At 28.6% G+C, this 24,749-nt stretch overlaps 1 protein-coding gene across 6 annotated transcripts in view; it reads right to left on the bottom strand.

Annotated features, from left to right (window-relative positions):
• Window positions 1-546: 546 nt before the first annotated feature.
• Pdk1 (Phosphoinositide-dependent kinase 1) overlaps window positions 547-24,749 on the bottom strand; it is a 391,841-nt gene continuing 367,638 nt past the window's right edge. For 4 of the 6 annotated variants that reach the window (XM_075367938.1, XM_075367939.1, XM_075367942.1 and 1 more), the window contains exons 2-9: window positions 15,457-15,636; window positions 13,656-13,698; window positions 12,583-12,975; window positions 10,968-11,139; window positions 10,062-10,158; window positions 9,193-9,576; window positions 8,390-8,542; window positions 547-6,177 (exon numbers count right to left, since the gene is read on the bottom strand). In XM_075367938.1, coding sequence (XP_075224053.1) covers window positions 6,076-6,177; window positions 8,390-8,542; window positions 9,193-9,576; window positions 10,062-10,158; window positions 10,968-11,139; window positions 12,583-12,975; window positions 13,656-13,698; window positions 15,457-15,636 — 1,524 coding nt within the window. In that variant the 3' untranslated portion in view covers window positions 547-6,075. Of the gene's footprint in view, window positions 6,178-8,389; window positions 8,543-9,192; window positions 9,577-10,061; window positions 10,159-10,967; window positions 11,140-12,582; window positions 12,976-13,655; window positions 13,699-15,456; window positions 15,637-17,949; window positions 18,111-22,245; window positions 22,325-24,749 lie in introns of those variants that run through there. The other 2 variants (XM_075367941.1, XM_075367940.1) reach the window with 2 other exon arrangements.

The raw sequence follows: 24,749 nt of genomic DNA, 5'->3' as shown, positions 1-24,749 counted from the left end.
TTTCCGGGTAGTTAATCCATGTTGACATAATTTTCTGTCAGAAATAGAGTTGTTACTCTATTTCTGTTCTGACAGATTTTACTAGGAGGTGTTACTAACAAGTAACACCTACAGGAGGTGTTACTTGTTAGTAACACCTCCCTTGTAGTAAAATCTGCATTGTTTATGCAACCTCTTAAGATTACAGTCCTTACCCAAAACTTTTGCTTCTAATAATTAATCCTTTCATCTTTCTCTTTCCTATCACATCTTAAAAACAGCCAAGTCTTACTGTAAAACGCAAGGTAAATATCTCTTTCAGATTCCAAACATTTATCAATAGTCTCTTATCATACTTAAAAGATATTATCCTGGATACTGCAACTAAAACCCACAATGACTCTGTGAATCACCAGCCTTATATAAAATGCAAATATATGAAGCGACTTGATTTTCCTGTATTGAAATTTAACTATCTCAAGCTGAATTCAATAGTTGGAACTAAATTCAAACTAATTTTAATTAAACAAGGTTAACACAGGGTAGATTAAAAAATTAAATTCCATCTTACATTTAAAGATAGTTTAATTTATTTTCAGATCACATACTACGGCCAATTAAAATAAATAAGAACAAATGGTACAAATGTACATTAACTGAAAAAAAGTTAAAAATATTTGATTACAAAATATTTCCCCATGTATAAATTAAATTAAATAAAAAATATGGATCTCAATGCAAACAAATGCAATGGATCATCTAATACTGCAAACTCTAACCTCAACAACCACTGATAATAAATGCTTTTTAATTTGTTTACAAAATTATTTTCAAAATTTAATTAAAATAAAAAATAAATAAAAATTCTGTGAAACATAATTGTGGAGTAAACAAAGTATAATTATTTCATGAATATCTACAATAGCTAGTTCATATGATAAAATTAATCAAATTAATTTATAAATTTAAATTGTATAAAAAATAAATAAATACATACCATACTTAGTAAATATAAAAATTTTTAATTAAACAAAGACGGGACAAAAACAACAGTAATAATTTACAAATCCTACAATGAACTAGCTACTGAATAACAACACAAAGTTTATCATAAATCATTAAAACTAATCTGACTAAATAAACTAATAAAATATTATTAAATAATAATAGTGTGAAATTCTGCACAAGCTGAGAGACTAGCCTTAAAGAGAATAATAATAATAGAATAGTATGCAAATGCAAACACTAAATTTAACGTGCAATTTTAACATGTGTATTTATATTTTTTTTTAACAAATCAGTACAAATTTATTTAACATCACTGCAGAATAATATTTTCAATCATGATGTGAAATACAAAAAAAAACTATATCTGTAAAAAAAATTTATTCACAATACTGAAATAAATACTTTATTTTAATAAAACACCAGCAAATTTGATAAAATTACTTAATTATGGTTATAAATAAATGCAAAATAACAATTTGTTCTTTAAAATTTTATAATTTTTAAAAATTAGAATACAAAAATTGAAATTTTTTCCTTTCAAGAAATACATTAGGCGCAGAATATAAATATACATTTTTCATAACATAAATGTTTTGTTCATTTAACAATTATGAATTGCCTATAATAACATAGCATGTTATGTCAACTACCAAAACAAAATCATAGTATATATACAACAAAGACAAGCTACATTAACTGACCATAAGATCTTTTACATATATCTTTAAAAAAATGTAATTTTTTTCTTTCAGTATCCCATAAAAAAAGTAACATGAATCATATTTATTTGCCATTAAAAGAATAATACAAACTATGGGTAGATAAAGTAACTTATGCTGCTTGCTTATATATAATCCTGCCCACTAATTTGCAAGTGTAATTTATCCAATTCCATTAATTATTCTAAAACAATGTAAATCTACCTGTACACATATTTAACAGTACCTTCTTAATGTGGATTTCATTCAACAATAAAATCTGTAAACTTCAACAGAACATGTTATATATAACACATAGCCGAAATTATACAGAACACTTTGTATTTATTACTAGTACTGAAATTTTTCAGCAACACATAAATTTATAGCAACATTTCAAGTTCATAAATTTAATAAAAATAATACTTAAATCTTTTCTGATAAACTATAAAATTTCTTGTGATTTTTTGTCAGGTCAAACAATTAATATTATCTAAAATGTGTCTTATTCACTTCTGATTACCACATTATGTGAATAACCACTACTTGCAATCAGCAATAATGCTAACTAAATAATAAAAAAAAAAAACAGCAACATCTTCAGTTCAAATAAAATTATATTTTCTTTGAATTCAATAAATAGCATCTTTTAAGATTATAATTTCAGCTAAAGAGCTTTTTTAATTTTATTTTAATAGATAGAACTGTTCCTTCATAATTAAGTTTGCATATATAGTTATATATAAAAAATACCACCACAGATTCATTCTCTACATAAGCAATTAATTAAATGAATTATTTTATTATTTTAAAAAGCTGTATTTAAATAAAAAATGTTTTGTCTGTTGAAAATCTACTGCAGGCAGAATAATATTCATTTATAATGTAACTCCACTATTACAATAAAATATTTCATTCCACTGAATCAACATTAACACAAATTAATTTTAAAAAAGTTTAGTTACTTTTTTATGGCACAGAATAAATTTTACATAAAAATAATACTGGTAAAAAAATTTTAGTTTAAGATTTTTAAAAAGAACTGGTTATTAAAACCTGAAAAATTCAGAATGTAGATAATTATAAATTATAAAGCCAGTAAACATAGCAATGTCCCACAAGCCATACACTATCAGAATGAATTTATATTGACTTACAATAGATACAAACATAGTGTATATATATATATATATATATATATATATAACTAGCTCAATAAATAAATTAATAAAATATAATATCAAATTCTATAATTAATAAAAAAAAATAATAAACCAATCATTCTAATTCACACACAATTCTATCATAAATTAACTAATATTTAATTATTATTAATATTATTACTATTATAAATAATAAATTAAACCTAATTGCATTGTTTTATAAGACATTGCACATATCCGGGCACCGTCTGTCAACATCTAAATCAGGGAACAGGAATGTACACGTGTATAAATTAACGATATTTATGAAACAATCTGATGATGGCTAATTCACAGTATATGTTATGATTTTATAACTTCTAAATTTATAGTAACTAATTTTTTTTTACAGTAACATAATAAAATGAAACAATTTTTTTTTCAGAATGCAATTAGATCAAATGAAAAAAGGAAAAAGTTTTCTAAAAAAATTATAATACAAACTTCATTAATACATAATTCTAAAATAAAAATACTTTTAATTATTAAATAATTATAATGAAACTAAAGAGATATCTAAAAAGATAACTAATAAAATCAATTGCAATTTAAAAAAAAATAGATATACAATTCAGTAAGGTCATAAACATCTAAATAATAATCTCCTTGCCACTATTGAAACTGGGCTAGAAATTGAAACTGGCAAATAAATTAGATTAATAAAGATTTTTTTTAACTAAATTCTGTTACCTCATTCGTGATTGCCAATGACCACTTTTCTGGGCATTAAACAAAGATGCATTAAAAACTAATTTAATCATTTTTCCCTTTCACAATTGTGAAAATTAAAGAATGTAATAAAAATGTATGTTTTGCCAGTACAGATTATACAACTGTTATTAGAAACAAACATCCTTTCTGTAGAAAAATCATGTGGAACATGATTATATTATATTATCATTATCATATTGGCCATGGAATATCTTTACCATAGACGATCAAAAGAAAGTAATTTTATTAAAATAATTTTTATTCTAACTGCTTTTTAAAATAATCTATTTTTTGGATTAAACAAGTGTTGGTATAAGTTTCTGACAAGATACTAGCACTTAGAGGATTAAAAAAAATTCAGACAAAAATTTGAGTTTAGAACACACCATACTATCTTTTGTTTTTTGTTTTTTTAAGAATGATATTACACATGCATAAAACACGGATTTAAATAGTTTTTACGATGATATAATAAATACATACAATAAATGATACAATAAAACCGTATTCATCCAGATAGATCCTTTGCAGAATGTAGATTCTTTTTAACAAAAATGAACTACACAGCATCTACATTTGTGTCAAAATATTTTGTTTATTTAGAAAACTGATCTTACACTATAATGACATCTAACTACAACTTTTATTGTTAAATAACTTCATAAAAAAAAATATAATGAAAACCATTTCTCAGTAAAAAAAATTAATTAAATAGATCTGTATAATATTTCTCTCCCAACATTTGATTTCAGTATGTAACTGAGGTTTTTCTTTTAATTTTAATATATTGGATATTTTAATATTCAGAAAGTTTTACAAATAAAATAATAATACATAAATAAATGAAGAAAAAAATAAAAGAGGTTTTCTATTGCTTTTTTCTAAACATCACCACGCCAAGCCCAGCACATATTACAAGACGTTCAGCTCTACAAAAACATTTATGCTCTTTACACAGGAACTTTATGGCATCATGCCAAAAAAGGACCAGGACAGATAGCAGAAAGCAACACTGTAAAAAGCAACACTCTGTAAAATAGCATAAAATGTTGATGATGGTGGCAGCATCATTACATTACATTTCCGGCAACATTACAACATTACATTTCCGGCAAACGTTGCAATGTTATAAATTATCTTGTATCAAAATATTACAATTTGTAGAAAAATTGTGGGTAAACCTTAATATTTGCAAAAATAGGCTAGTGTGCTCAATAAATACCAAATATTTACAGTATTTATGTCAATCAGTGCAGAGCATGTTCCAGCAAGTGGTAACATTCAGAAACACAATGCAGTTTGATGTATCATACTACCATAGTAAGAGTAAACATGTACTAACCTTCTATCAGATTTTTAACAAACTGAAAATTGCAGATGTGTTAAATTTTGCTTCACTCTGTAAAACTTTCCCATTCAAAATGCTTCAGCTACCATTTAGTGAAGACTTTAAGAGCAGATTGCAGAGCTACAAACATTTCCATTGTTACACATTGCATATACTATCTACTATCAGAAAGAGAATCATGTTAACATCCATCAAGACCTTCATAACAGTCCGATCCCAAAGAAAACATTTTGAGAAATATTATAACAGAAATTGAAACTAGAGGAGGATTTACGATGGGAAATGATACATCTAACAATGTTAAAATATGGAAATTATGTAATACTATCAAAATGCCTTTACTAATTTAATATTAGCTGCTTTAAAAATTCATAGTAAATTATGTAGAAGAAAATAATAAACATATAAATTCTTCTATGTAATGTTTTATAAAATATACTTTCCGTAGATTTCTTATCAGATCTGGATAAATATTGTTTTGCTGTATGTGGATTCATTTATAAAATATTTTAAAAACAAAATTAAATAAATATAAAAAGCATATATATGTTAATATCATAACTTTTCTAAACTACTTTTAACTTAATTTCTATTTTTTTAAATATGATTAGAATTTGTATATACAGATTAGATATAAAAAGAAAAATCTGTGAATTCTTTTTTTCAATTTCATTAAAAAAGAAATTTAAATTTAAAAAAAAAAAGAAAAAATGAACAACACTCAAATTTTATTTATATAAATATTAATATACATAAAAGGAAATAATTTACATTACATAAGTAAGGTATATCTTCCTCAAACGATTTCATTCCATTACTAGTAACATCTTACGCTAGTTTAATTCCTCTAAATTTTCTTATTTAAAAATGATTTAAAAAAAAATTAAAACTAACAAATACAATTCAGTTAACAATTTCATTCATGATTTATAATATATAATATAAATCAGTCCATCATTGATTAGCTCATATTTATATATTTCTAATAATAATTTACAGGAGAAAGAGAAAAAGAAAGAGATCCTGTTTAGGTGACGACGTTGCTCAGTTATAATGTATTACCTATTATCACAGAAGTTAATGCGCTGTTCTACAGCACAACATTGAGCCTCCTAATAAGTACAAGAGGTTATGTATTTTGTCCATATATGTGGTACCTCACATCATTTATCGCCTTACACCATTCTAATGCATATCCTTCTGGATCTTCTAGGTAGTATGTTCGATTAGGCTGTAAAAAAAAATATATATATTTATATAATACAGGTTATCACACATCCACACATAAAGGATATATGCAACAAATGACAACCAATGTGCACAAAGTAGAATAATCATTACTGTACAAAACTAATGTAATGAACAGTATGATTTGTTCTTCTCTTCTTCAATGGCATTTTTTTTCAATCCAAATATTAAATTATGGAAATTTATATATAAATGTATAAGCAGATTTTTTTTAAACTAATTTTTTGAAAAAAATAGTAGTACCTTATCAACAATAACAGTTAATTAATAGAATGTAAACTCATTAATTTGCTGGCCAGACTACCTGACTGAGAAACTGAAACTACAAAATGCGAAGTACAAGCACATACAACCAACAATCTGCACGTATGTAATAATAATATTGTAAGCAAATCCCTTACAACTAACAGAACAAACTTATGTTCATTTTAATTAACTACAAAGAAGGAAAAATTTTTTTAGTTTTGAAATGCTTAAAAAATTGTTATATAACTAATATTTTAATCACTTAAGTTAATGATGAGGAAGAGAAAATTATATAATAAAAAAAGCGAGTATTTTTAAGATTTTTTTCATGTATACAGCGTTAATTAATAATGAATATTATGTTATTTTGTCCTGCATATATGGTTTGTTACGAGGTGTGATAAAAAAAATACGGTGAATAATTTTTTATTAAAAAAAATAATAAGGTTACATAGAATTCAATTTAATCTCCTTCAAAGTAATGTCCTTGGCTAGCAATGCACTTATCCCAACGTTGATTCCATGACTGAAGGCATTTCTGGAAGGCATCTTTCGGAAGGGCTTTCAGCTGCTTGGTCGTGGCCCTCTCAATGTCAGCAATGGTGTCAAAACGTTTTCCTTTAAGCACAGTTTTAATTTTTGGGAAGAGCCAAAAGTCGCATGGTGCTAAATCTGGTGAGTATAGCAGATGTGGACAGACAGGAACACTTTATTTGGCAAAAAACTCGCGAATGAGAAGCAAGGTGTGACACGTTGTCGTGGTGAAGAAGGAAGCCATTGGTCCATTTTTCTGGTCGCTTTCTTCATACGTCGTTTCGCAAACGTTGCAGTACACCCTTATAAAATTCAGAATTTACAGTTGTTCCCCTTAGAACGAACTCTGATCGCACTATGCCCTCAATATCGAAAAAACAACGAGCATGACCCTGATGTTGGATTTTGACTGACGTGCCTTTTTAGGACGAGGAGATGAACTGGTTTTCCATTGGGATCTCTGCATTTTGGTCTCAGGGTCATACCCATTGACCCAAATTTCATCTCCAGTTACAATTTTGGCCATGAAGTCCAGATCTGCATTAAGACGACCCTTTAACTCCGTGCACGTGCAAATTGACACACGATTTTCCTTCTGTTCACCACTCAAAAGTCTGGGAACAAATTTTTGCACTCACTCGTCTCAGTTGCAATTCATTAGTTAAAATGCTTTGAACGGATCCTTACGAGATGTTAAGGTCTTCCGACAGCTCTCGAATAGTCATTCGCCTGTTTGAACGAACCAATGTTTCCACTTTTTGCACATTTTCAACTGTTTTTGAGGTTACTGGACGTCCCGCACGCTGCTCGTCTTCAACACTCATTTCCATTTTTAAATCGGTCATACCACTTGTACACAGTCTTCAAAGTTACCACATTATCACCGTACACCGATTCTAACATTTCGTGAGCTTCTTTGGCACTCTTTTGCAACTTAAAACAAAACTTAATGTTAATGCGTTGTTCAAAATCCATGTTGCGCGACAGACACGATAAATACAACCTCACTCTAGCGGCTCTGGCAGCTGACTGGCAAGCTCGAACGTGTTACAACTTGTTCCTGCCTGTCTCAGTTGATCACGCTATTGGACAAATTACAGCATATGGATGTAGCGTCGGCAGTTGCTGCTATAAAAATTCATTCACCGTATTTTTTGATCACACCTCGTACATACGTTTCTTCTCTGAATATTATACAACCCACTAATTTCATAGTTACTTGTGATTTCTACAATCCTTTTAACTTTAATTCACCATTTACAAATATCTGTACTCAGTATTAAAAAATAATATCTAAACTCTATTTCATAACACTAATTTTCTACACAATCTATTATGCATTTATATCATTGAGTTTTTTACTCTATTAAACAAAAGATGTTAAAAATTATTTATTAACAAATACTACTACTTACTGTATGTACGAAGAAAATCTTAAAGTTCTTTGCCTCGACAGTAAGTTCAGATGACCAAGGAATTTCACCCTTTAATACCATGTTAACAGGATCGGCATAATATAAATGTGGCCCTAAAGTAAGCAGCAACATCCGTCGTCTTTGAAACAAACCCTGAAATTAAGCAGATACTATAAGTTTTAGAAGAAATTTGCCAACTGAACTGTAAATAATATCAATAAACAGAGATTACACATTTCTAAAACCAGGTTATACATAACTGTAACTAACCTAACATTTCAAAGTTAACTAAAAATTTTTAATAGCCATCCACGCATACAAAGATGTTCAAATTTATATGAAATAGTTACATGTACAAGAGTAATCTATACTATTACACAAATAGACAAATTTGTTTCTCTGATGAGATAATCTCTCAGGATCTAACTGTTTAAAAGGTTTAATTCGTCCTGAAATACATAATATACTATCTTAACACCAATTGAGGTGGCAGAAGAGTTAGTAAAACTCATTGCTACATAAACTAAAGTCAGTTACCCATACACTATACCAAGTACATACACTATATATTGTGTGTATAATATATATATATACATACATAACACACACAACAATAAAATAAAAAAAATTTTTGCAAGGTTGCAAATGATAATACTGCATCAGGTTAAATATGATGAATAATACATAGTATATTTACATAATTCACAAGATAAAAATCAACATTACTTGTTTTTGAGTAATATTGCCTCATCTGTATTTACATAAAATAATTTGCAAATACATAAAATAAATCAAACTCATACCTTTCTTTTATCAACAAGTCCTTGCTTCAATATGAGATTGCCTTCGGCGATACCGTGCCAGCGGTTATTCGCCCTTTGCACTTCAAGTTGGTGACTGATCTCGCTCTGAGTTAAATCAGCAATGTTGCGCCTACGCGGTCTTTCATTGTTAACAGGAACTTGCAATTCTAATCCTAATAAGCGTGATAACTGTCTATCGTCAAGACCTGGTTCTAGATGATCTGGTACCTGATTGTCTGAATCACCAGGAATGTACGGATATATTGGAGGCGGAGTACTCTGATGAAGGGTTTCAAATTCAATACCTTGGAAAAACGGATGTGCTCTTATAGAAGGGTACCCGTTTTTATCATTAGCACCCAGCCTCTGTGATGGTTCTAAGACCTACAAGATAAAACAAAAAGAAACACAATTAGAATTTTTCTTTACAAATTAAAAGCTGAATTTTACATTAAAAAATAACCAAACATATTTTTTTATAAAAATGTTTTTCTACCTTATTATAATCAACAAACTCGGTTTCAATAAAAAAAAAACTAACAGAACTAATTTTTTGACTGAATGAAGTAACCCCTTCATCACACATGTTTATTTTTCCTGAGTTTTTAACATACAAATGATTTAAATGACCCTTATAATATAACTTTGCTGAATCCTGCAAACTGTTCCTTGATAATATATGAGTGTAAATTCAATCAAAATAAATTTCTACTAATTAGAATTAGGTTAAACATAAAAAGTGCTATGAACAAGGAATTTTGAAGGTGATCAAACTACATTTTTAAGTTATATGCTTGCAGAAATATTCATCACATAATAATCAAAATAACAAGTAACATGGTAACAATTAAAATGGATAAAAAACTTACCAACAATTTTTCAACAAGATCTCGAGCACTTGGGCAAAAACCATCTGGAAATTCATACTCAAGTTTTGATATCTTCTGGAAAATAATAAACTCACTCCTGCAATAAAAATAAAGAAAATTCTAATAAAGTAGCCCATTAATATATATTCTACTTAATATATATATATATTACTTACTTAATATATATTCTACTTTTAATTCAACAGTTCACCATCTACATTTCCAAGTAATGTAAATACAAATTTTAATAAAAAAAATCAAACAAATTTGAATCAGAAACTTGTCTACATACATTTTAATCATTTTGGTATTTTTTATATATGTTTAATGATTGTCTAACAAAAATAATCTTTTGCAGAAAAATTGGTACAGTTAATATTTAAGAAATTATTTATTTAACTATGTTCCAGTAACACTACTAAGTTTATCAGTTTGCCAGTTTATGCTATCGACACATTACTTATACTAATAAATTTGTTTAACTTCCAAGAAGTTTCCCTGAGGGAAAACATTACTTTTACGTTCCCTCCAAAATGTTTTCAAGATCATGGACCTTTCGACTAAGAGATGTAATCATTCCTTCATATAAAACTATCATATTATGACATCAAAATGTCACAGTTTCAATATTATATCTGCGCAAAAATCAATAAAAAATCTTATTCTTTTAATTTAAGAATGGTAATATATCTCTGCTTTACTTATAATTAAAAATAAATTAAAAAAATTAATAATAAGTGTCAAATCCAAATATAAATGATAGAAATTCTATCTATTTATTTTTATACAATCATATTTTACCTAATCAAGTATTAAAAACAAGAAAATGAAAAACTGAGAAAAAATGAATGAGTAAAAATAGCCTTAGCTTAAAAAATTTCATAACGCGAAAATAATAATCCTTACCTGGAACGAAATGGTGGTAAGCCTGAAATCATTTGATAAATGATGCAACCAAGAGCCCATAAATCTGAACTCGGAGATGTTTTCTTGTCAACCAATAATTCTGGTGATACATACTGTGCTGTGCCAACAAAACTATTTTTCCTTTCTCTCAATCTATCTTCTTCTTCTCCTTCTAAAACAAACCATAAAAGAAATACAACTGATTAAACAATTTAGTTGATTCCTTATAGGACAACAATTAACTAACTGCATCTTTTTATTAGGATTACCTCTATGGTGTCAGAAAATAATAAATAAAATGACAACGGAATAAAGAGAACTGATTAAAGGTAGTGAGGAAAGAGCATGAAATGTAAATGTAAATGAAAATGAAAAGAGCTGATCAGAAAGAAGAAGTACATTATTCTGCTGGATTTTATAAAAATCTGATACAAAATATTATACATGTATAATACATAAAAAATAACATACAAAATAATTTAGATGCTAGACACAAATAGAATCTTTGAATAGTCAGAAAAAGAAGGTTACGGTGAATAGTGATTATTACTGTTAGCAACAAAACAAATTTGTAAAAAAATTTATAAATAACAATACATTCGTTCAATCGTTACAATTTACAATGCTGATTAGTTTACATGATGCATAGAAAAGTTAAACCTGATGTTTCATAAAAGTAAACATACAATATTTTCATTTTAATAACTTGTTTTTAGATAACAAGTAAATCATTTTTCACTCATCAAAATATGACAAAAAACCATTTCTATAAATTTAATGAAATTATTTATTTCAATATGACCTCGTATATACAATAATAACTCAACATACAAAAATCTTTTAAAAAAAAAAAAAAATTTATATTGTGCAAGTGAGGTCATTGATTCTTAAAGCTGGATTGACCTATCTCATGCTACCACCGACAGATGTAACATAAAATTGAGGCAGCACTAGAAAGACAGCCTTGCCCAAGAGTTTGACAGTGTAATGGCCATTATTTTGAAATCAGAATATAAGCTGTTGACTACTTTTATCTTAACTAATTAGGCAGATAAAAATATACAGTAAGCTTTATCTTTTTCAACAATCATACACTTATTATATATACTATTTGTTTTTTTCTTCATAAATTATAGGCGGTGTTTCCTCAGAAGTGAACCCTTTATAAAAGGGCTACAATTACAAAAGTAAATCTTATTTCAAAATATACATATATTTGGTCCTATCTTACTTTATTAAAAGAAAATATGTAATCTTCATTACGTTGTTGGATTTTTACAAGTGTTATTTACATAAAATACATCGGTGTTTCAAATCATATGGAACATCATCAGAACTTTTAAAAATAATTTTAAAACTGTTGAATTTCTGAAAGCAAAAATTGTTGAACACAATCTGAATGATTTCCTGAAATCACCCAAAATAAATTTGCAGCAAAAGAAGTGACTCATGAACACAGTTTTATGTTGTACTCTGCTCTTAACAAGAATCTGCACAATAAGATTGTATTCTATGTAACCAGAAAAATAAGTTTTACTGTGCCACAAAAATGACTAAGATAATAAATTTATATTATCATACTAATGTAATATAATAATAAAAAAATATAATATACCTGAATCATCAGCGTTGCTGTTTATAATTTTTGCAGATCCAAAATCAGTAATAAGAACATGCATATTTTCATCAAGTAAAATATTTTCTGGTTTAAGGTCACGGTGAATGATATTCAACCGATGAAGATGTTCCAGCGCAAGTAGAATTTCACCCGCATAGAAACGTGCACTGGCGACATCCAATGAACCGACTTTATTAATATGAGGCAACAATTCACCATGTTTTGCATAGGATAACACAAAATACAATCTTTCAGCATCTTGGAAAGTGCAATACAATTTCACAAAAAATGGAGCACCGGCATTACTCAGCATGTTTAATACTTCTTTTTCACGTTTAACATTTTCTGTCTTCCTCTCTTTGATAATATGTCTTTTATCACACACCTTAACTGCAACAAAAGAAAAGAAACTGTTACTATCTTAAATTTAGATTGCTTTAGTAAACAAAATGGCAATGTCAGTTAACTCTAACAATTAAATTTAACCAAACCTCATCATGAAAGTAATAAAGCCAATTTTTCAAATACATTTTAAGTCACATTCATTTCATCAGACACTGCACTCCTTTAATTTTTCAGATGAAACATAACCACTGAATTAAAAAAAATGTTACACCATCATGCTAGTCCGGAAATCAGCACCTACCTAATTTCACAGTACATTTATTATGTATCTTAAATAATCCAAATAATTAATTGTAAAAGCTTCCACAATCAAAATTTACCTCTCTGATGTATGAATAAGAATAACAGTAACCAATTGACAGCTATAAATTTCAGCTCTGGCAACTCAATACGACATCTAACATTTCTTCTTGATTTTAAATTTGCATTAAAAATTCAATTTTAAATTAATGAAAAGAAACTGATCAATGCACTTCTTAATTATGTAATATTAAACAGTTATATTTAAATTATTTTTTAAACTACATTTTTCCATATTACATTTAGTAATGGTAATAGGGTACGTACAACAGACCCTGCTCGATGTCATTTCAAATGTTTATTACATCTATGTATAATAATTAGGCTTACATGTAATGTATAATAAACAAATTATTAAAACATACTTGCATATTCCTTGCTGCTGTGAACATCTTTGGCTAGATATACCTGAAACAAATACCACAATTTTAGGACTTTAACAAAACAACAAATTTCATTATACAAATCATGACAGCTGCTAGCTTATAATTAAAAATTTCCAGTAAAATAAAATTTACAGCACTTAAGAAAAATTTGGTTTCCTTTATCTGTTATCAGTAACAACGTGATAAAAAATATAAATTTGTAAACAAAAAAATAATGTAGACCACCTAACTAACCCAACAAACAACATGTATTTTATCTACCACAATAAAAAAAATCTGATAAGGACACCACATTCCTTGTACGCTTATTACATTACATATACACATTTTTTTTTTTTTAAATTAAAATTACATAAAATTTTATTTCAATAATAACATTTGATACTTCTTCAATTGTTTTTTTAGTTATTATTGAATTATTCTAAAAAAATAGTTGCAATCAGGTTAATAATTATTAATAAAGCAATATATTTAAATTAAAAAAAAATTTTTTAAAAAGAAAAAAGGCGATGAAGTTTGATTCGAACCCGTGTGCCTTCCCCTTCTAAGTTCCAAGTATTTCATTCATTAAAATGTTATTTGTTTATAACTCTGGAACCAATGAAAATAAGTACCACATACGTGATACATCATACTTGTGATACACAAGTCCAAAATCCAAATTTTTTTGGATTTTGGGCTTTTTTGGACACTTTTGGTTCAGTTGATTTCAATCAAAAGGGGAGGTGCACAACTAGATGTTACAACAATCCTGAATCCAAAATTTCGACATCCACAGCTAATCGTTTTTGAGTTAAGATATATACATACATACTTACAGATGTCACGCTGAAAGTAGTCAAAATGGATTCAGGGAAAATCAAAATAGATATTTCCATTGAAATATGGAAACCGAAATTTTTCACATCACAATTCTTCCTTTACTTCGTACAAGGAAGTAATAGGAAATTGAAATATAACATTTTTAATTACCAAATTTTACATATGGTTTTTACTTCCTTGTACGAAGTAAAGTACTGTGATCGTGAAAAATTGAGGTTTTCTGATTTCAACGAAAATATCCATTTTGATCATCCCTGAATCTATTTTGACTGGTTTTGGCATGATCTCTGCATGTACTATCTCGCAAAACTCAAAAATTATTAGCCATAGGATGTTGAAATTTTGGATTTACGACTATTGTAGTATCTAGTTGTGCAACTCCCCTTTTGATTGCAATCGACTGAACCAAGTGTCCAAAAAAGCCCAAAATGCATAAAATTTTGATTTTGGATTTTTTTTACAAATAATTCAACAATAACAATAAAAAAATATGAAAAAAGAAATCTGTAGTTATTAGTGAAATAAAATGTTATGTATTTTTAATTTTAAAAACATATGTATATGTAATTTAACAGGCGTATATGGAAATCATGTGATGTCCACAGCAGATTTTTTTCTATATTTTCATAAAAAGGAATAAATAATTTATTTAAACACATCATAGCAGCAGAATATAGATAATTTTATTAATTAAATATTTATTCCCAGATTTCTTTAATTAATAAAAATTTTAAAAATTATATTGTCAAATATTTTTGACCAAATGAAGAATTATTTTTCTATACTTTTACAACTTTTAAGGACTTGTCACCCACTGAAGCGTGTGCTGTGAAACAAAAGACAATAAAAAAAATCCTCAAAAAAAATAAATAAAGTTAGCAATATTTTCGACAAATAATACACCTACATAGAATCTGCTCAATATCAAATAAAATATTCCACATAATCGTGCACTTACGGTTGAAAAGCTCCCTTCTCCAATAATTTTGCCAAAAATGAAATCTTTTGGAGTACGCTTAGCAGGAGGCTGCTGCACAGGAGGTGGAGGTGGAGGAGAGCCACCATTACACTGTTGCTTCTTACCATCCCCTAAGGGAAGAGGGGCCATTGGAGTAACAGGCAATGTAGCAGGGACTCTCTGCAATCACAAAATAAGGACAATCATCAGCAAAATACATCATAATACAATATTGTTTTAAGTAAGTGACAAACACACACAAAAAAAAAAAAAATAATAAATATTATGGGAAAGCAAGTGCAATATAAGAGGCGATTAATTAAAATTTAATCAGTAAATAACATTCATTCTACAAACAAAAAGTAATATCTAAAAATGAAAAATCGATTTATAAATAATATAAGCATACAACAAATTAGTAAAATGTAAATAATTAAATGTAAAAGTGTTTCCTTCCATCATTTTTATCTTCCACAAACTTCAATCATATTTTTTTACCTAATTCTACTTTAATCTTATTAATGCGTCCCTCAAACTACCATGGCGATTTTTTTACAGTCGCACAAGACTTCGTTTATAATTACAATCAATTTCAGCTATAGCCAAACAATCCGTCCAAATTATGTAGAATACAATTTTTTTGTCAGCTAAATTTTTCCCGATTTATCTTTCTTCGCTCAATATTATTCGGCGATGTAAACTTTCCCTTCTAGCAACAATAAGTTTCGAATATTGTTGCAATCCGTTCCACTATCTTTAGTCAGCATTTACATTTCTAATGTAGATAAAATAGTATGAATATGTTTATAGGTTAAATTAAAGTATTACATTCATCGAATTCATGAATTTAGTTTATATTTTTTTCTGAATACGCCTTAATTGATCCGAATAAAATTTAATTAAAAACTCAGTTTTAAAGAATAACACAATACTATCAAATAAATTTATAATACCTTTATAGTCAAAAATTTATTACAACGTAAAAGTAACTTTTTTAAGTCTAATAATAATAATAATAATAAATATAACTATATTGATTTATATTCCAGTTGTATTACTTTTTCTTTTCCTGTTTAGCCTCCAGTAACTACTGTTCAGATAATACTTCAGAGGATGAATGAGGATGATATGTGTGTAAATGAAGTGTAGTAGTAAGTAGTCTTGTACATTCTCAGTTCGACCATTTCTGAAATGTGTGGTTAATTGAAACCCAACCACCACCAAAGAACACCGGTATCCACGATCTAGTATTCAAGTCCGTGTAAAAATAACTGGCTTTACTAGGACTTGAACGCTGGAACTCTCGACTACCAAATCAGCTGATTTGGGAAGGCGCGTTCACCACTAGACCAACCCGGTGGGCCAGTTGTATTACTAAACTGGGATTATTTCACTATCATTCGTTAAATCTATAACAGAAGGGTCAATATATTTTCACTGTCATAAACAATGTAAAAAATAATTGAAAGAAAATTAGTAGCGATTTAGAGCAATAACATACGAACTGATTACATTTGAAACAATAGGCGAGGTACAGAAAATACATTAATCCAGTTAAAATATAAAACGCTTAATAAAATAAAACAATTTATTATATGATACACTCTTAGAAAATAATAAAATATAAATAACCGGAGAGGTGGTTACGAAGAAGAGACAGTGATATGTGAAACACCGCTTAAAAATTAGAGAGAACGCTCTAAAACATACGGCAATTATAAAAAAAAATTTCGAATATTAATATTATTAAAGATATATAACAAAAACGGTGCTAGAAAATAATGCAGATTCTAATATTGAAAAAATATAACTTTTACAAGTAGGATTTTACAGCATAGAGGTTAAATCTGTAAGCTATCGGAAACAAAAAATTTTCTTTTCATTACATTTTAATGTTAAAGACTCGATACTTCATAGTATGTAATAGTAATACATAGTATTACCACATAATTTTTGAAACAGTTACGACGGGAGGAAGTGTTACGATAGAATAGGGCGATTCTAACCGCAAGAAATTCCAAAAATCGGATTCTCAGTGATAACACCTGTTACGAAAATCACACCCGCTAATGTATGCGAACGGTAAGAATAAAAATTATTAAAACACAAAGTAATAATAAAACATTACAGATTTGATTAATAAAATGCATTCTGACAGTAATAATCAAAGGTTCCGCAACAAGAATAAAATTACATTTCTATACGTTTTATACTCAATAGAAATACAAGCAATATGTAAAAAAAAGCTATTTTTGTGCGGCAGTTATTATATATAAAGCTGATTAAAAAGTTAATTAAACTTTTTATGATTTAACGTATGTAATCGAAAAGGAAAACTTTTATTTTATTAGCTGACAGGGAATAATTGAACATATTTTATGCACGTGTAAGAAGCATGAATAATTTATAACAATAAAAAAGGAGTAAAAATTGATATCGGTATCTGAATTAAATGTAATCATAAAAAAGGATACATTCATAAAATCTACTCACCATATTAAAGAAATATTAACAAAATTACTTTAAAAACTTTAGACAATAAACGTTTGTACAACAAAAAGAGAGAAAGATGAATAAACTCCTTTCGAAATGAACTGTGTACTGATGTTGAATATATTAACTACGTAAAAACGAACACGGATTGCGCTGCTCTCTTAGCTGTTTTACGTCAAAACGTCGAAGTACAGATCGACATAAAGTACGTATGCGGTTGTAATATAACGATACGAATCGACCTACAGAGACATAAATACAACACAACAGTACTTACAGCGCATGCGCCGAGTAATCAACGTGTCGTGTCCTCTATAAATGTGTTGTTGCTCTGCCAAAAACCGATCGGTTGAAATAAATTATTTTACTCTATTTTACAACAATGTATTTAGGTAAAAATTTTTAAATACATACGTATAAATAATTTCAAAAAAATTATTTTGAAAAAACAAAAAACACGACTCGAATAAGTAGGACATGATAAAAATTAATCGTAGGAGAAATTCTGGAGATCATGTATTCCGCGATCGCTAGGTGAAATAAACCGATGGTGAACAATTTTATAGAAGTTTTCAATAAAATCCATTAAAAAAACAATGTAATCGCATAAGATTCTTCCTCAAAGTAGAAATACGGAGAAGCAAACTACTATTTTTTTGCGTTATAACAGTATCTTTGAGGAAGTATTATGCGGTTTTATGGATATTTTTAATAGATTTCTGGGCTATTTATGAGTGATGAATAAATACAAATTAAAGCCTTTCCTAAATTTGTAAAGCCTTTATTCCTAAAAATAGGAGTAAATAGCTAGCTGTCTAACGAGTAACTCGTGAGGGGTTAAGACTGATAAAACTACACAAATCTAGTTTGTTAATATAGATCGATTCTAATATAGGGTTAATACACTTTCATTTCACTAACCTTATTCAAAATAAATACACGGGTAGATAAATTATGCATTTTGATAATAAATATTAAAATTTAATAGCAAGACTTATTACAAAATACAAATGAAATACTGCATGAATAGTAAATGGGTTTAACAAAGGGGATATATTACAGACAGCAAGCAGCACCGCAATAAACTTTATGAGCTTACGTCACATACATAACACTGAAAAGAAAGGCCTTTACTACAGGCACGTGTGTTAAATTACAAGGTCACGAATCTACGGCACATGTAAATCATAAAAATGTCGTAAAAATATCTCTCCCCCCCCGCAAATAATCCAACCCCTCACAATTCAACCGGCTAATTACAATACTATACACACTCTCTCTCTCTCTCTGTGTATATTAAGCGCGCGCGTGTGTATATAAAGCCTGTCCACCATAATAAACGTTGTCTATGCGGTCCTTTTCGTATGTATGTATATATATATATATATATATATATAAAATAAAATAAATATATGTGTGTGTGTATTAATAAGATTTGACTACAGATCATGAGTTCACCGTTATTTTTAAAAAAAAGAAAAAACCCGTAAAGAACCTAATTTCTTAGTTTATTGTTAAAAGTTATGCTCGCTCGTGTGCCCCCTACGTAAATAGATCAAATAATTATTATTATACTAACAGAATCCACATGGACTTATTAAACATGGCATAGTACAAATAAAAAAAAATAATTATTTGATAAACGTATGACGTTAACTGTTATTATTATGAGTATATATCATATATACTAGTTTTAGTAAAAGCTTTAATTAGCATTTGTTTACTCTTAGCCCAGAGTAATCCATTAGAAATACCCACGTTTATATATTATATATATATATATATATATATATATATATATATATATAATAATAATAATAATAATAATAATAATAATACTATGTACTAATAAAAAACCGAAGTGAAAACTATTTTTTTCGAATTGCTCTTTACTTTTTCAGAATCTGCTTTTCATTATTCTTTCAAACAATAATGTTCTAATACGATAAATGAAAATAGATTTAAAGTACAACTTTCATCCCCTACATTAGACATTAAAATAATCAAAGACGGGAAAGATATACACGAGTAAATGTATTCAACAAACTAGGCAAGTCTTCTTAGAATAACTGGTGCTAGTTATATACCAATAAATGCTAAAATTCGACTTATTTCTACGTCCGGATAATCGCAATAAAACCTTATTGGAATCCGCAACAGGCCAGTCAACAGATTAGAAATTCATATCGGAAAAATTATTTAAGACGTGAACATATTTTTTTTTATCGATGCTAGAGCCAATTTTATGCATCGAGGTAAAGGGCATCCGAACAAAAAATTTATATCACCTATAAAAAAAAGCAAAGTTATCGCTCTCAGATAATTTTTTTTTTATTTTAATTTTTAAATTTTACTATTTGTTGTCAAGAAATCTGTCGTTAATTAAAAAGAATAGAAAAATAAAACGAGTTATTTTAAAAATACACTAATTCAAGCAGTCTGAATCTCTTCTGCACCCTAAAACAAAATTCAATTTCACTCTGCCGATTATAATAAAAAAAAAAAAAAAACATTAAAACGTAATAAATTAACAAACTAATAAATAACCGCCAAATAACGGGACTAATACTCTTGCAATAATACATAAAATATATATTAAAAAATACGTAAGAAAACATACATTTTTTAAACAGACTGCTAGCGATTTCTAATTTTAAAGAATTGTTCTTTTCAGACACGAACATCTCGCTGTTCTATTTAATAGCTTGACGTTTATAGGTAGGTCGGTGACATTAGAATACGGAATCGCTAGGGAGTGGCGCCCTCACTGAAAAGCCGTCTGCCACAAATAGACTTCGAGCCAGACATTACGTATTTACTCCTACCCTCGACCCAAAACAAATAACAGTGTAGACGCGTGATATAGTACATTAGTATAACGAGTAATAAAAACACTTCCGAATATTTCACAAAGAAAAAAATAAATATTCTTCGGCCGATGAGATCGTTGTCTCATCAGTCGAAGAATTTTTAAACCTAAATATAATTAAATCTAAATGTTTGCCTTTAATAAAAATTTTAAGAAAAGTTTGTAACCGATTACCAATACGTAGTAATACCGTAAAATAATATTACATTAATTTTCTAAATATTTTACATTAAATCCGGAAATTCTAGATTACAATAATTAACTTAATAGTCCGCGTCGAAGATATAATTTGAGATAACCTATATTAATCCTCGAAGGATTTTATATTAACCATTTAATTTTTTTCATAGATAAATAAAAAAATGACTACTACGTACCTAATAAAGAAATCGGCCTGTAACAAAATAAATTGTAATTTAAAATGTAATTCGGCGGAATAAAAAAAATAAAAAATTAAGCTGCAATTAACTCGACTTGGGAAAACACAACGACGTAACTGACAGCATAAATAAAAACATATCCTACACCACTTATAAACGAAATAAAATTTAACAATATTAAGCAAACAACATATTACAGTCCAATACAGTTCGAAGAACAATCTTGAGAATACTAAAAAGAATGGCTACATACACAGTATGATTTCCTTTATCACATAACACGAGAAATGTTGGAATCAATCCAATATATTAATAAAAAAAAGATACTGTTTAAGAGACTAAACAATTTTTATAACGACATTCATTACATAATGGCGACGATAATAACAATAATAGTAGTAAAACGGTGGTAATATTGCATGTCTCATTCATGCTCTCCCTATCGTGGTCAATCACTCGTCTATCACACGATTACGAACGCGCTTTCTGTATACAGATAAGTATACACAATTTAATATATCTTTAATATTCTACAAACAAATTTACAACGCAATATACCGCATCCAAACCGATATCGACATCAGCAAATCGCGAAGTCACGTGAATTTAATTTAATGACAATAAAATACCAAAGGAATAATTATTTATAGTTTGTAATTGATAGCCATTAAAATAAGTAAAACGTTGTTTTTTATTAACTCTAAAAATTACAACTTCTCAATTTTGAGCGTCATATATAACTAACAGATCTCTCTCTCTCTCTCTCTCACACACATTTATATTATTAAAAATAATATAAATGTTTATTAGTATAAATGACGAGTAAAGTTACATGTTTATACGTAGAATACATGCGTTATTATAAACGTGCGATTTCGAGTTATAAATTAAGAAATTTAAATTCCTGATAGAGCCCATTTTTATTTTTTCTCACAAATAACGAACGAAAACCACCACTATAGTACGCAAAAAATAACCTACGGACAGGAACTTTACTAAAAATAAAGTTGTACAATTATAAAAAACAATAAACAAAAAATGACTCACAGTATGCAATGAAACTTGGAGAAAATAATTTCAGGACTTAAAAATCCGAGCTCGTGCACTGAATGCTATCTGGTTGTTAATCAATGGGCGCTAACTGTTTAAATGTACACGTCACAAATCTAGCATTGCGTCACGTTTAAAGATACAATATTTCGCTACGTCAACAATATATGAATATTATCGTATAAACCTGAGCGCGTCCGCGCACACAAAATTAAACTAGGTGTAGCGATGTGGTAAAATAATCTACAAATAAAACAGATGAAATCTTAAGTAAAAATATATTTAATAAAATATGCAATCAATATTATTCGCATCTGAAATACATTTCATCATAAAAGAACGATGGAGTTCTGAATATCTCAGATCAAGAGACATAGGAACATTTTTAAGATGTTATGCTATAATGAATGAGGACCTACACAAGTAGCGTTGACGTACAAAAAAGTACGCTCTTAAAAAAGAATGCACACCTCATTCGGTGGAGACGACCTTCACAAAAACAATAAAAGATATCGATTGTCTATAAAACCATATACACAAAGGTCTTTTTAAAAGACGAGGGCACATGCCCACGGACGTACCATCTAGAACTGCTGTTCATTACGCGCACCGTAATTGCTTTATATGTAAATTACGTGTCTGTATAATTTACACCGAGATTAGAAAACGATTTACAACACAAGGATAAAGTGAGTACAAAAGGAATGTCATGACATTCCACACGACCTGGGGGGGGGGGCGACCGGCCGGGAGGCGATCGCCGAAGGAGGGTACAGGGGCCTTGAAAGAGTTTCCCGCGCTTCTTTCGTGCGGAGTGCGTTCAACTCAGGGTAAATGAGTCGGGAGGGGGCGGACACAAAGAAGGGCCGTAGAACGCTACGAGTGCGTTACTCTATAACAGCCTGGCCTTCACAGCTCCATGACCCCGGGACTTTCCTGTCTTGTCAATTTACCGACCGCCAACGTCTTCTGCGCACAAAAACTGAACCGCTCGTTCGGTGCTGTATTTTCTAAATGTTCTTTATAATACGCCACAAAGAAATGTAAAAACAAAGACATGCGTATTATTATTATAAGGGTAGAAAAACTCGACCTTAGACCCTTCTAATAGTTCAATGCGAACATAAAAGTTATCGATATAGATTAATTATAATTAATTTACTTAAAAACATAATAAATAAAATGTCGCAGTAACTATTCACTAAAGTTAATATTAATAAATTTTTTAATAAAACATTTCACGTTTTAAGTAATATAACCAAATCCCCATGCACATGCTTATTACAGTTCAAAAAATCAGATTCATAATAAAATTTCTTTCAATTCGGATAAATGCTTTAAATAATGTCCCGTACATTGCCGGCAGTTAAAGGAGACTAAAATAAATCACAGTACCAGTTATATTTTAGGATCCTCATTAATTTTTATTATACACACAGTCAAATGACTATCGGAAAAATAATTACGAAAATAATCTATCGCAAATTATTGCGTTCAAATAAGACAAAGCGACGGTTACAGTGTAAATAAACAACAGCTGTTACATTTATAAGCTCTAGTTCAATTTGTTTATAGTTTGAAGTAAAATTAAACGTCAATACCTAACGTTACTGCCAGTCAAGCATCTAACACGTGTAATCGATTAAGATCAACGTGATCGACCACCAATAATTTTATTTTATTCTGAAGTAATGCGCGATATGTAATCGCGTTTACATCAATAACAGCTGTGAATATTTTAACAACTTGACTACAACTGAGGAGAGAATAAACGTCATTTTATAGTATAGTAGTAATAAGTGAAAACGGATTGCAAATTGCAAGATATGCATATAAACATATACACCTTAATTTGTCAAGAAGTTCACAACGTCAAGGTCAAAACAATTATAGATAAAGATTGTATAATATTTTATAAAAGATATTTCAAACAATTTTACGAGACGTATATAAGCAAGACGATCATAATATATAAAGAAAATTCACACACTGAATGTTTTAACAACTTAATTCAACGATTTGGTTACTGTTTTTTTCATTTAAAAAAAATCAAGATAGTTAACAACCACAGAGTGGGCAATTTCAAACTTTAACTAGTAAAATCCGATAAAAAAAAAAAATATTTAAAATAATCTTTCAAAATTGTATTAAAAAAAATAACAGAGTGCGACTACTATAATTACGGCTTTGAAGGCAAAACTAGTCGCATGAAAATTTGTAAAATATACGGACATTATCTGCAACGAGTAGAAAAATAAATGAGAATATATGAAATCAATTTAACAAAATTTTTATGAAATACAACTTTCTCAGTTCGACCATTCCTGAGATGTGTAGTTAATTGAAACCCAACCACCAAAGAACACCGGTATCCACGATCTAGTATTCAAATCAGTGTAAAAATAACTGGCTTTACTAGGACTTGAACGCTGGAACTCTCGGCTTCCAAATCAGCTGATTTGGGAAGACGTGTTCACACCACTAGACCAACTCGGTGGGTT

The sequence above is a fragment of the Lycorma delicatula genome, chromosome 6 (assembly GCF_047948215.1).
Source record: "Lycorma delicatula isolate Av1 chromosome 6, ASM4794821v1, whole genome shotgun sequence".
NCBI classification, from domain to species: domain Eukaryota; kingdom Metazoa; phylum Arthropoda; class Insecta; order Hemiptera; family Fulgoridae; genus Lycorma; species Lycorma delicatula.
The sequence above is the reverse complement of the archived record's forward strand: the minus strand, read 5'-3'. Positions and strand labels throughout refer to the sequence as shown.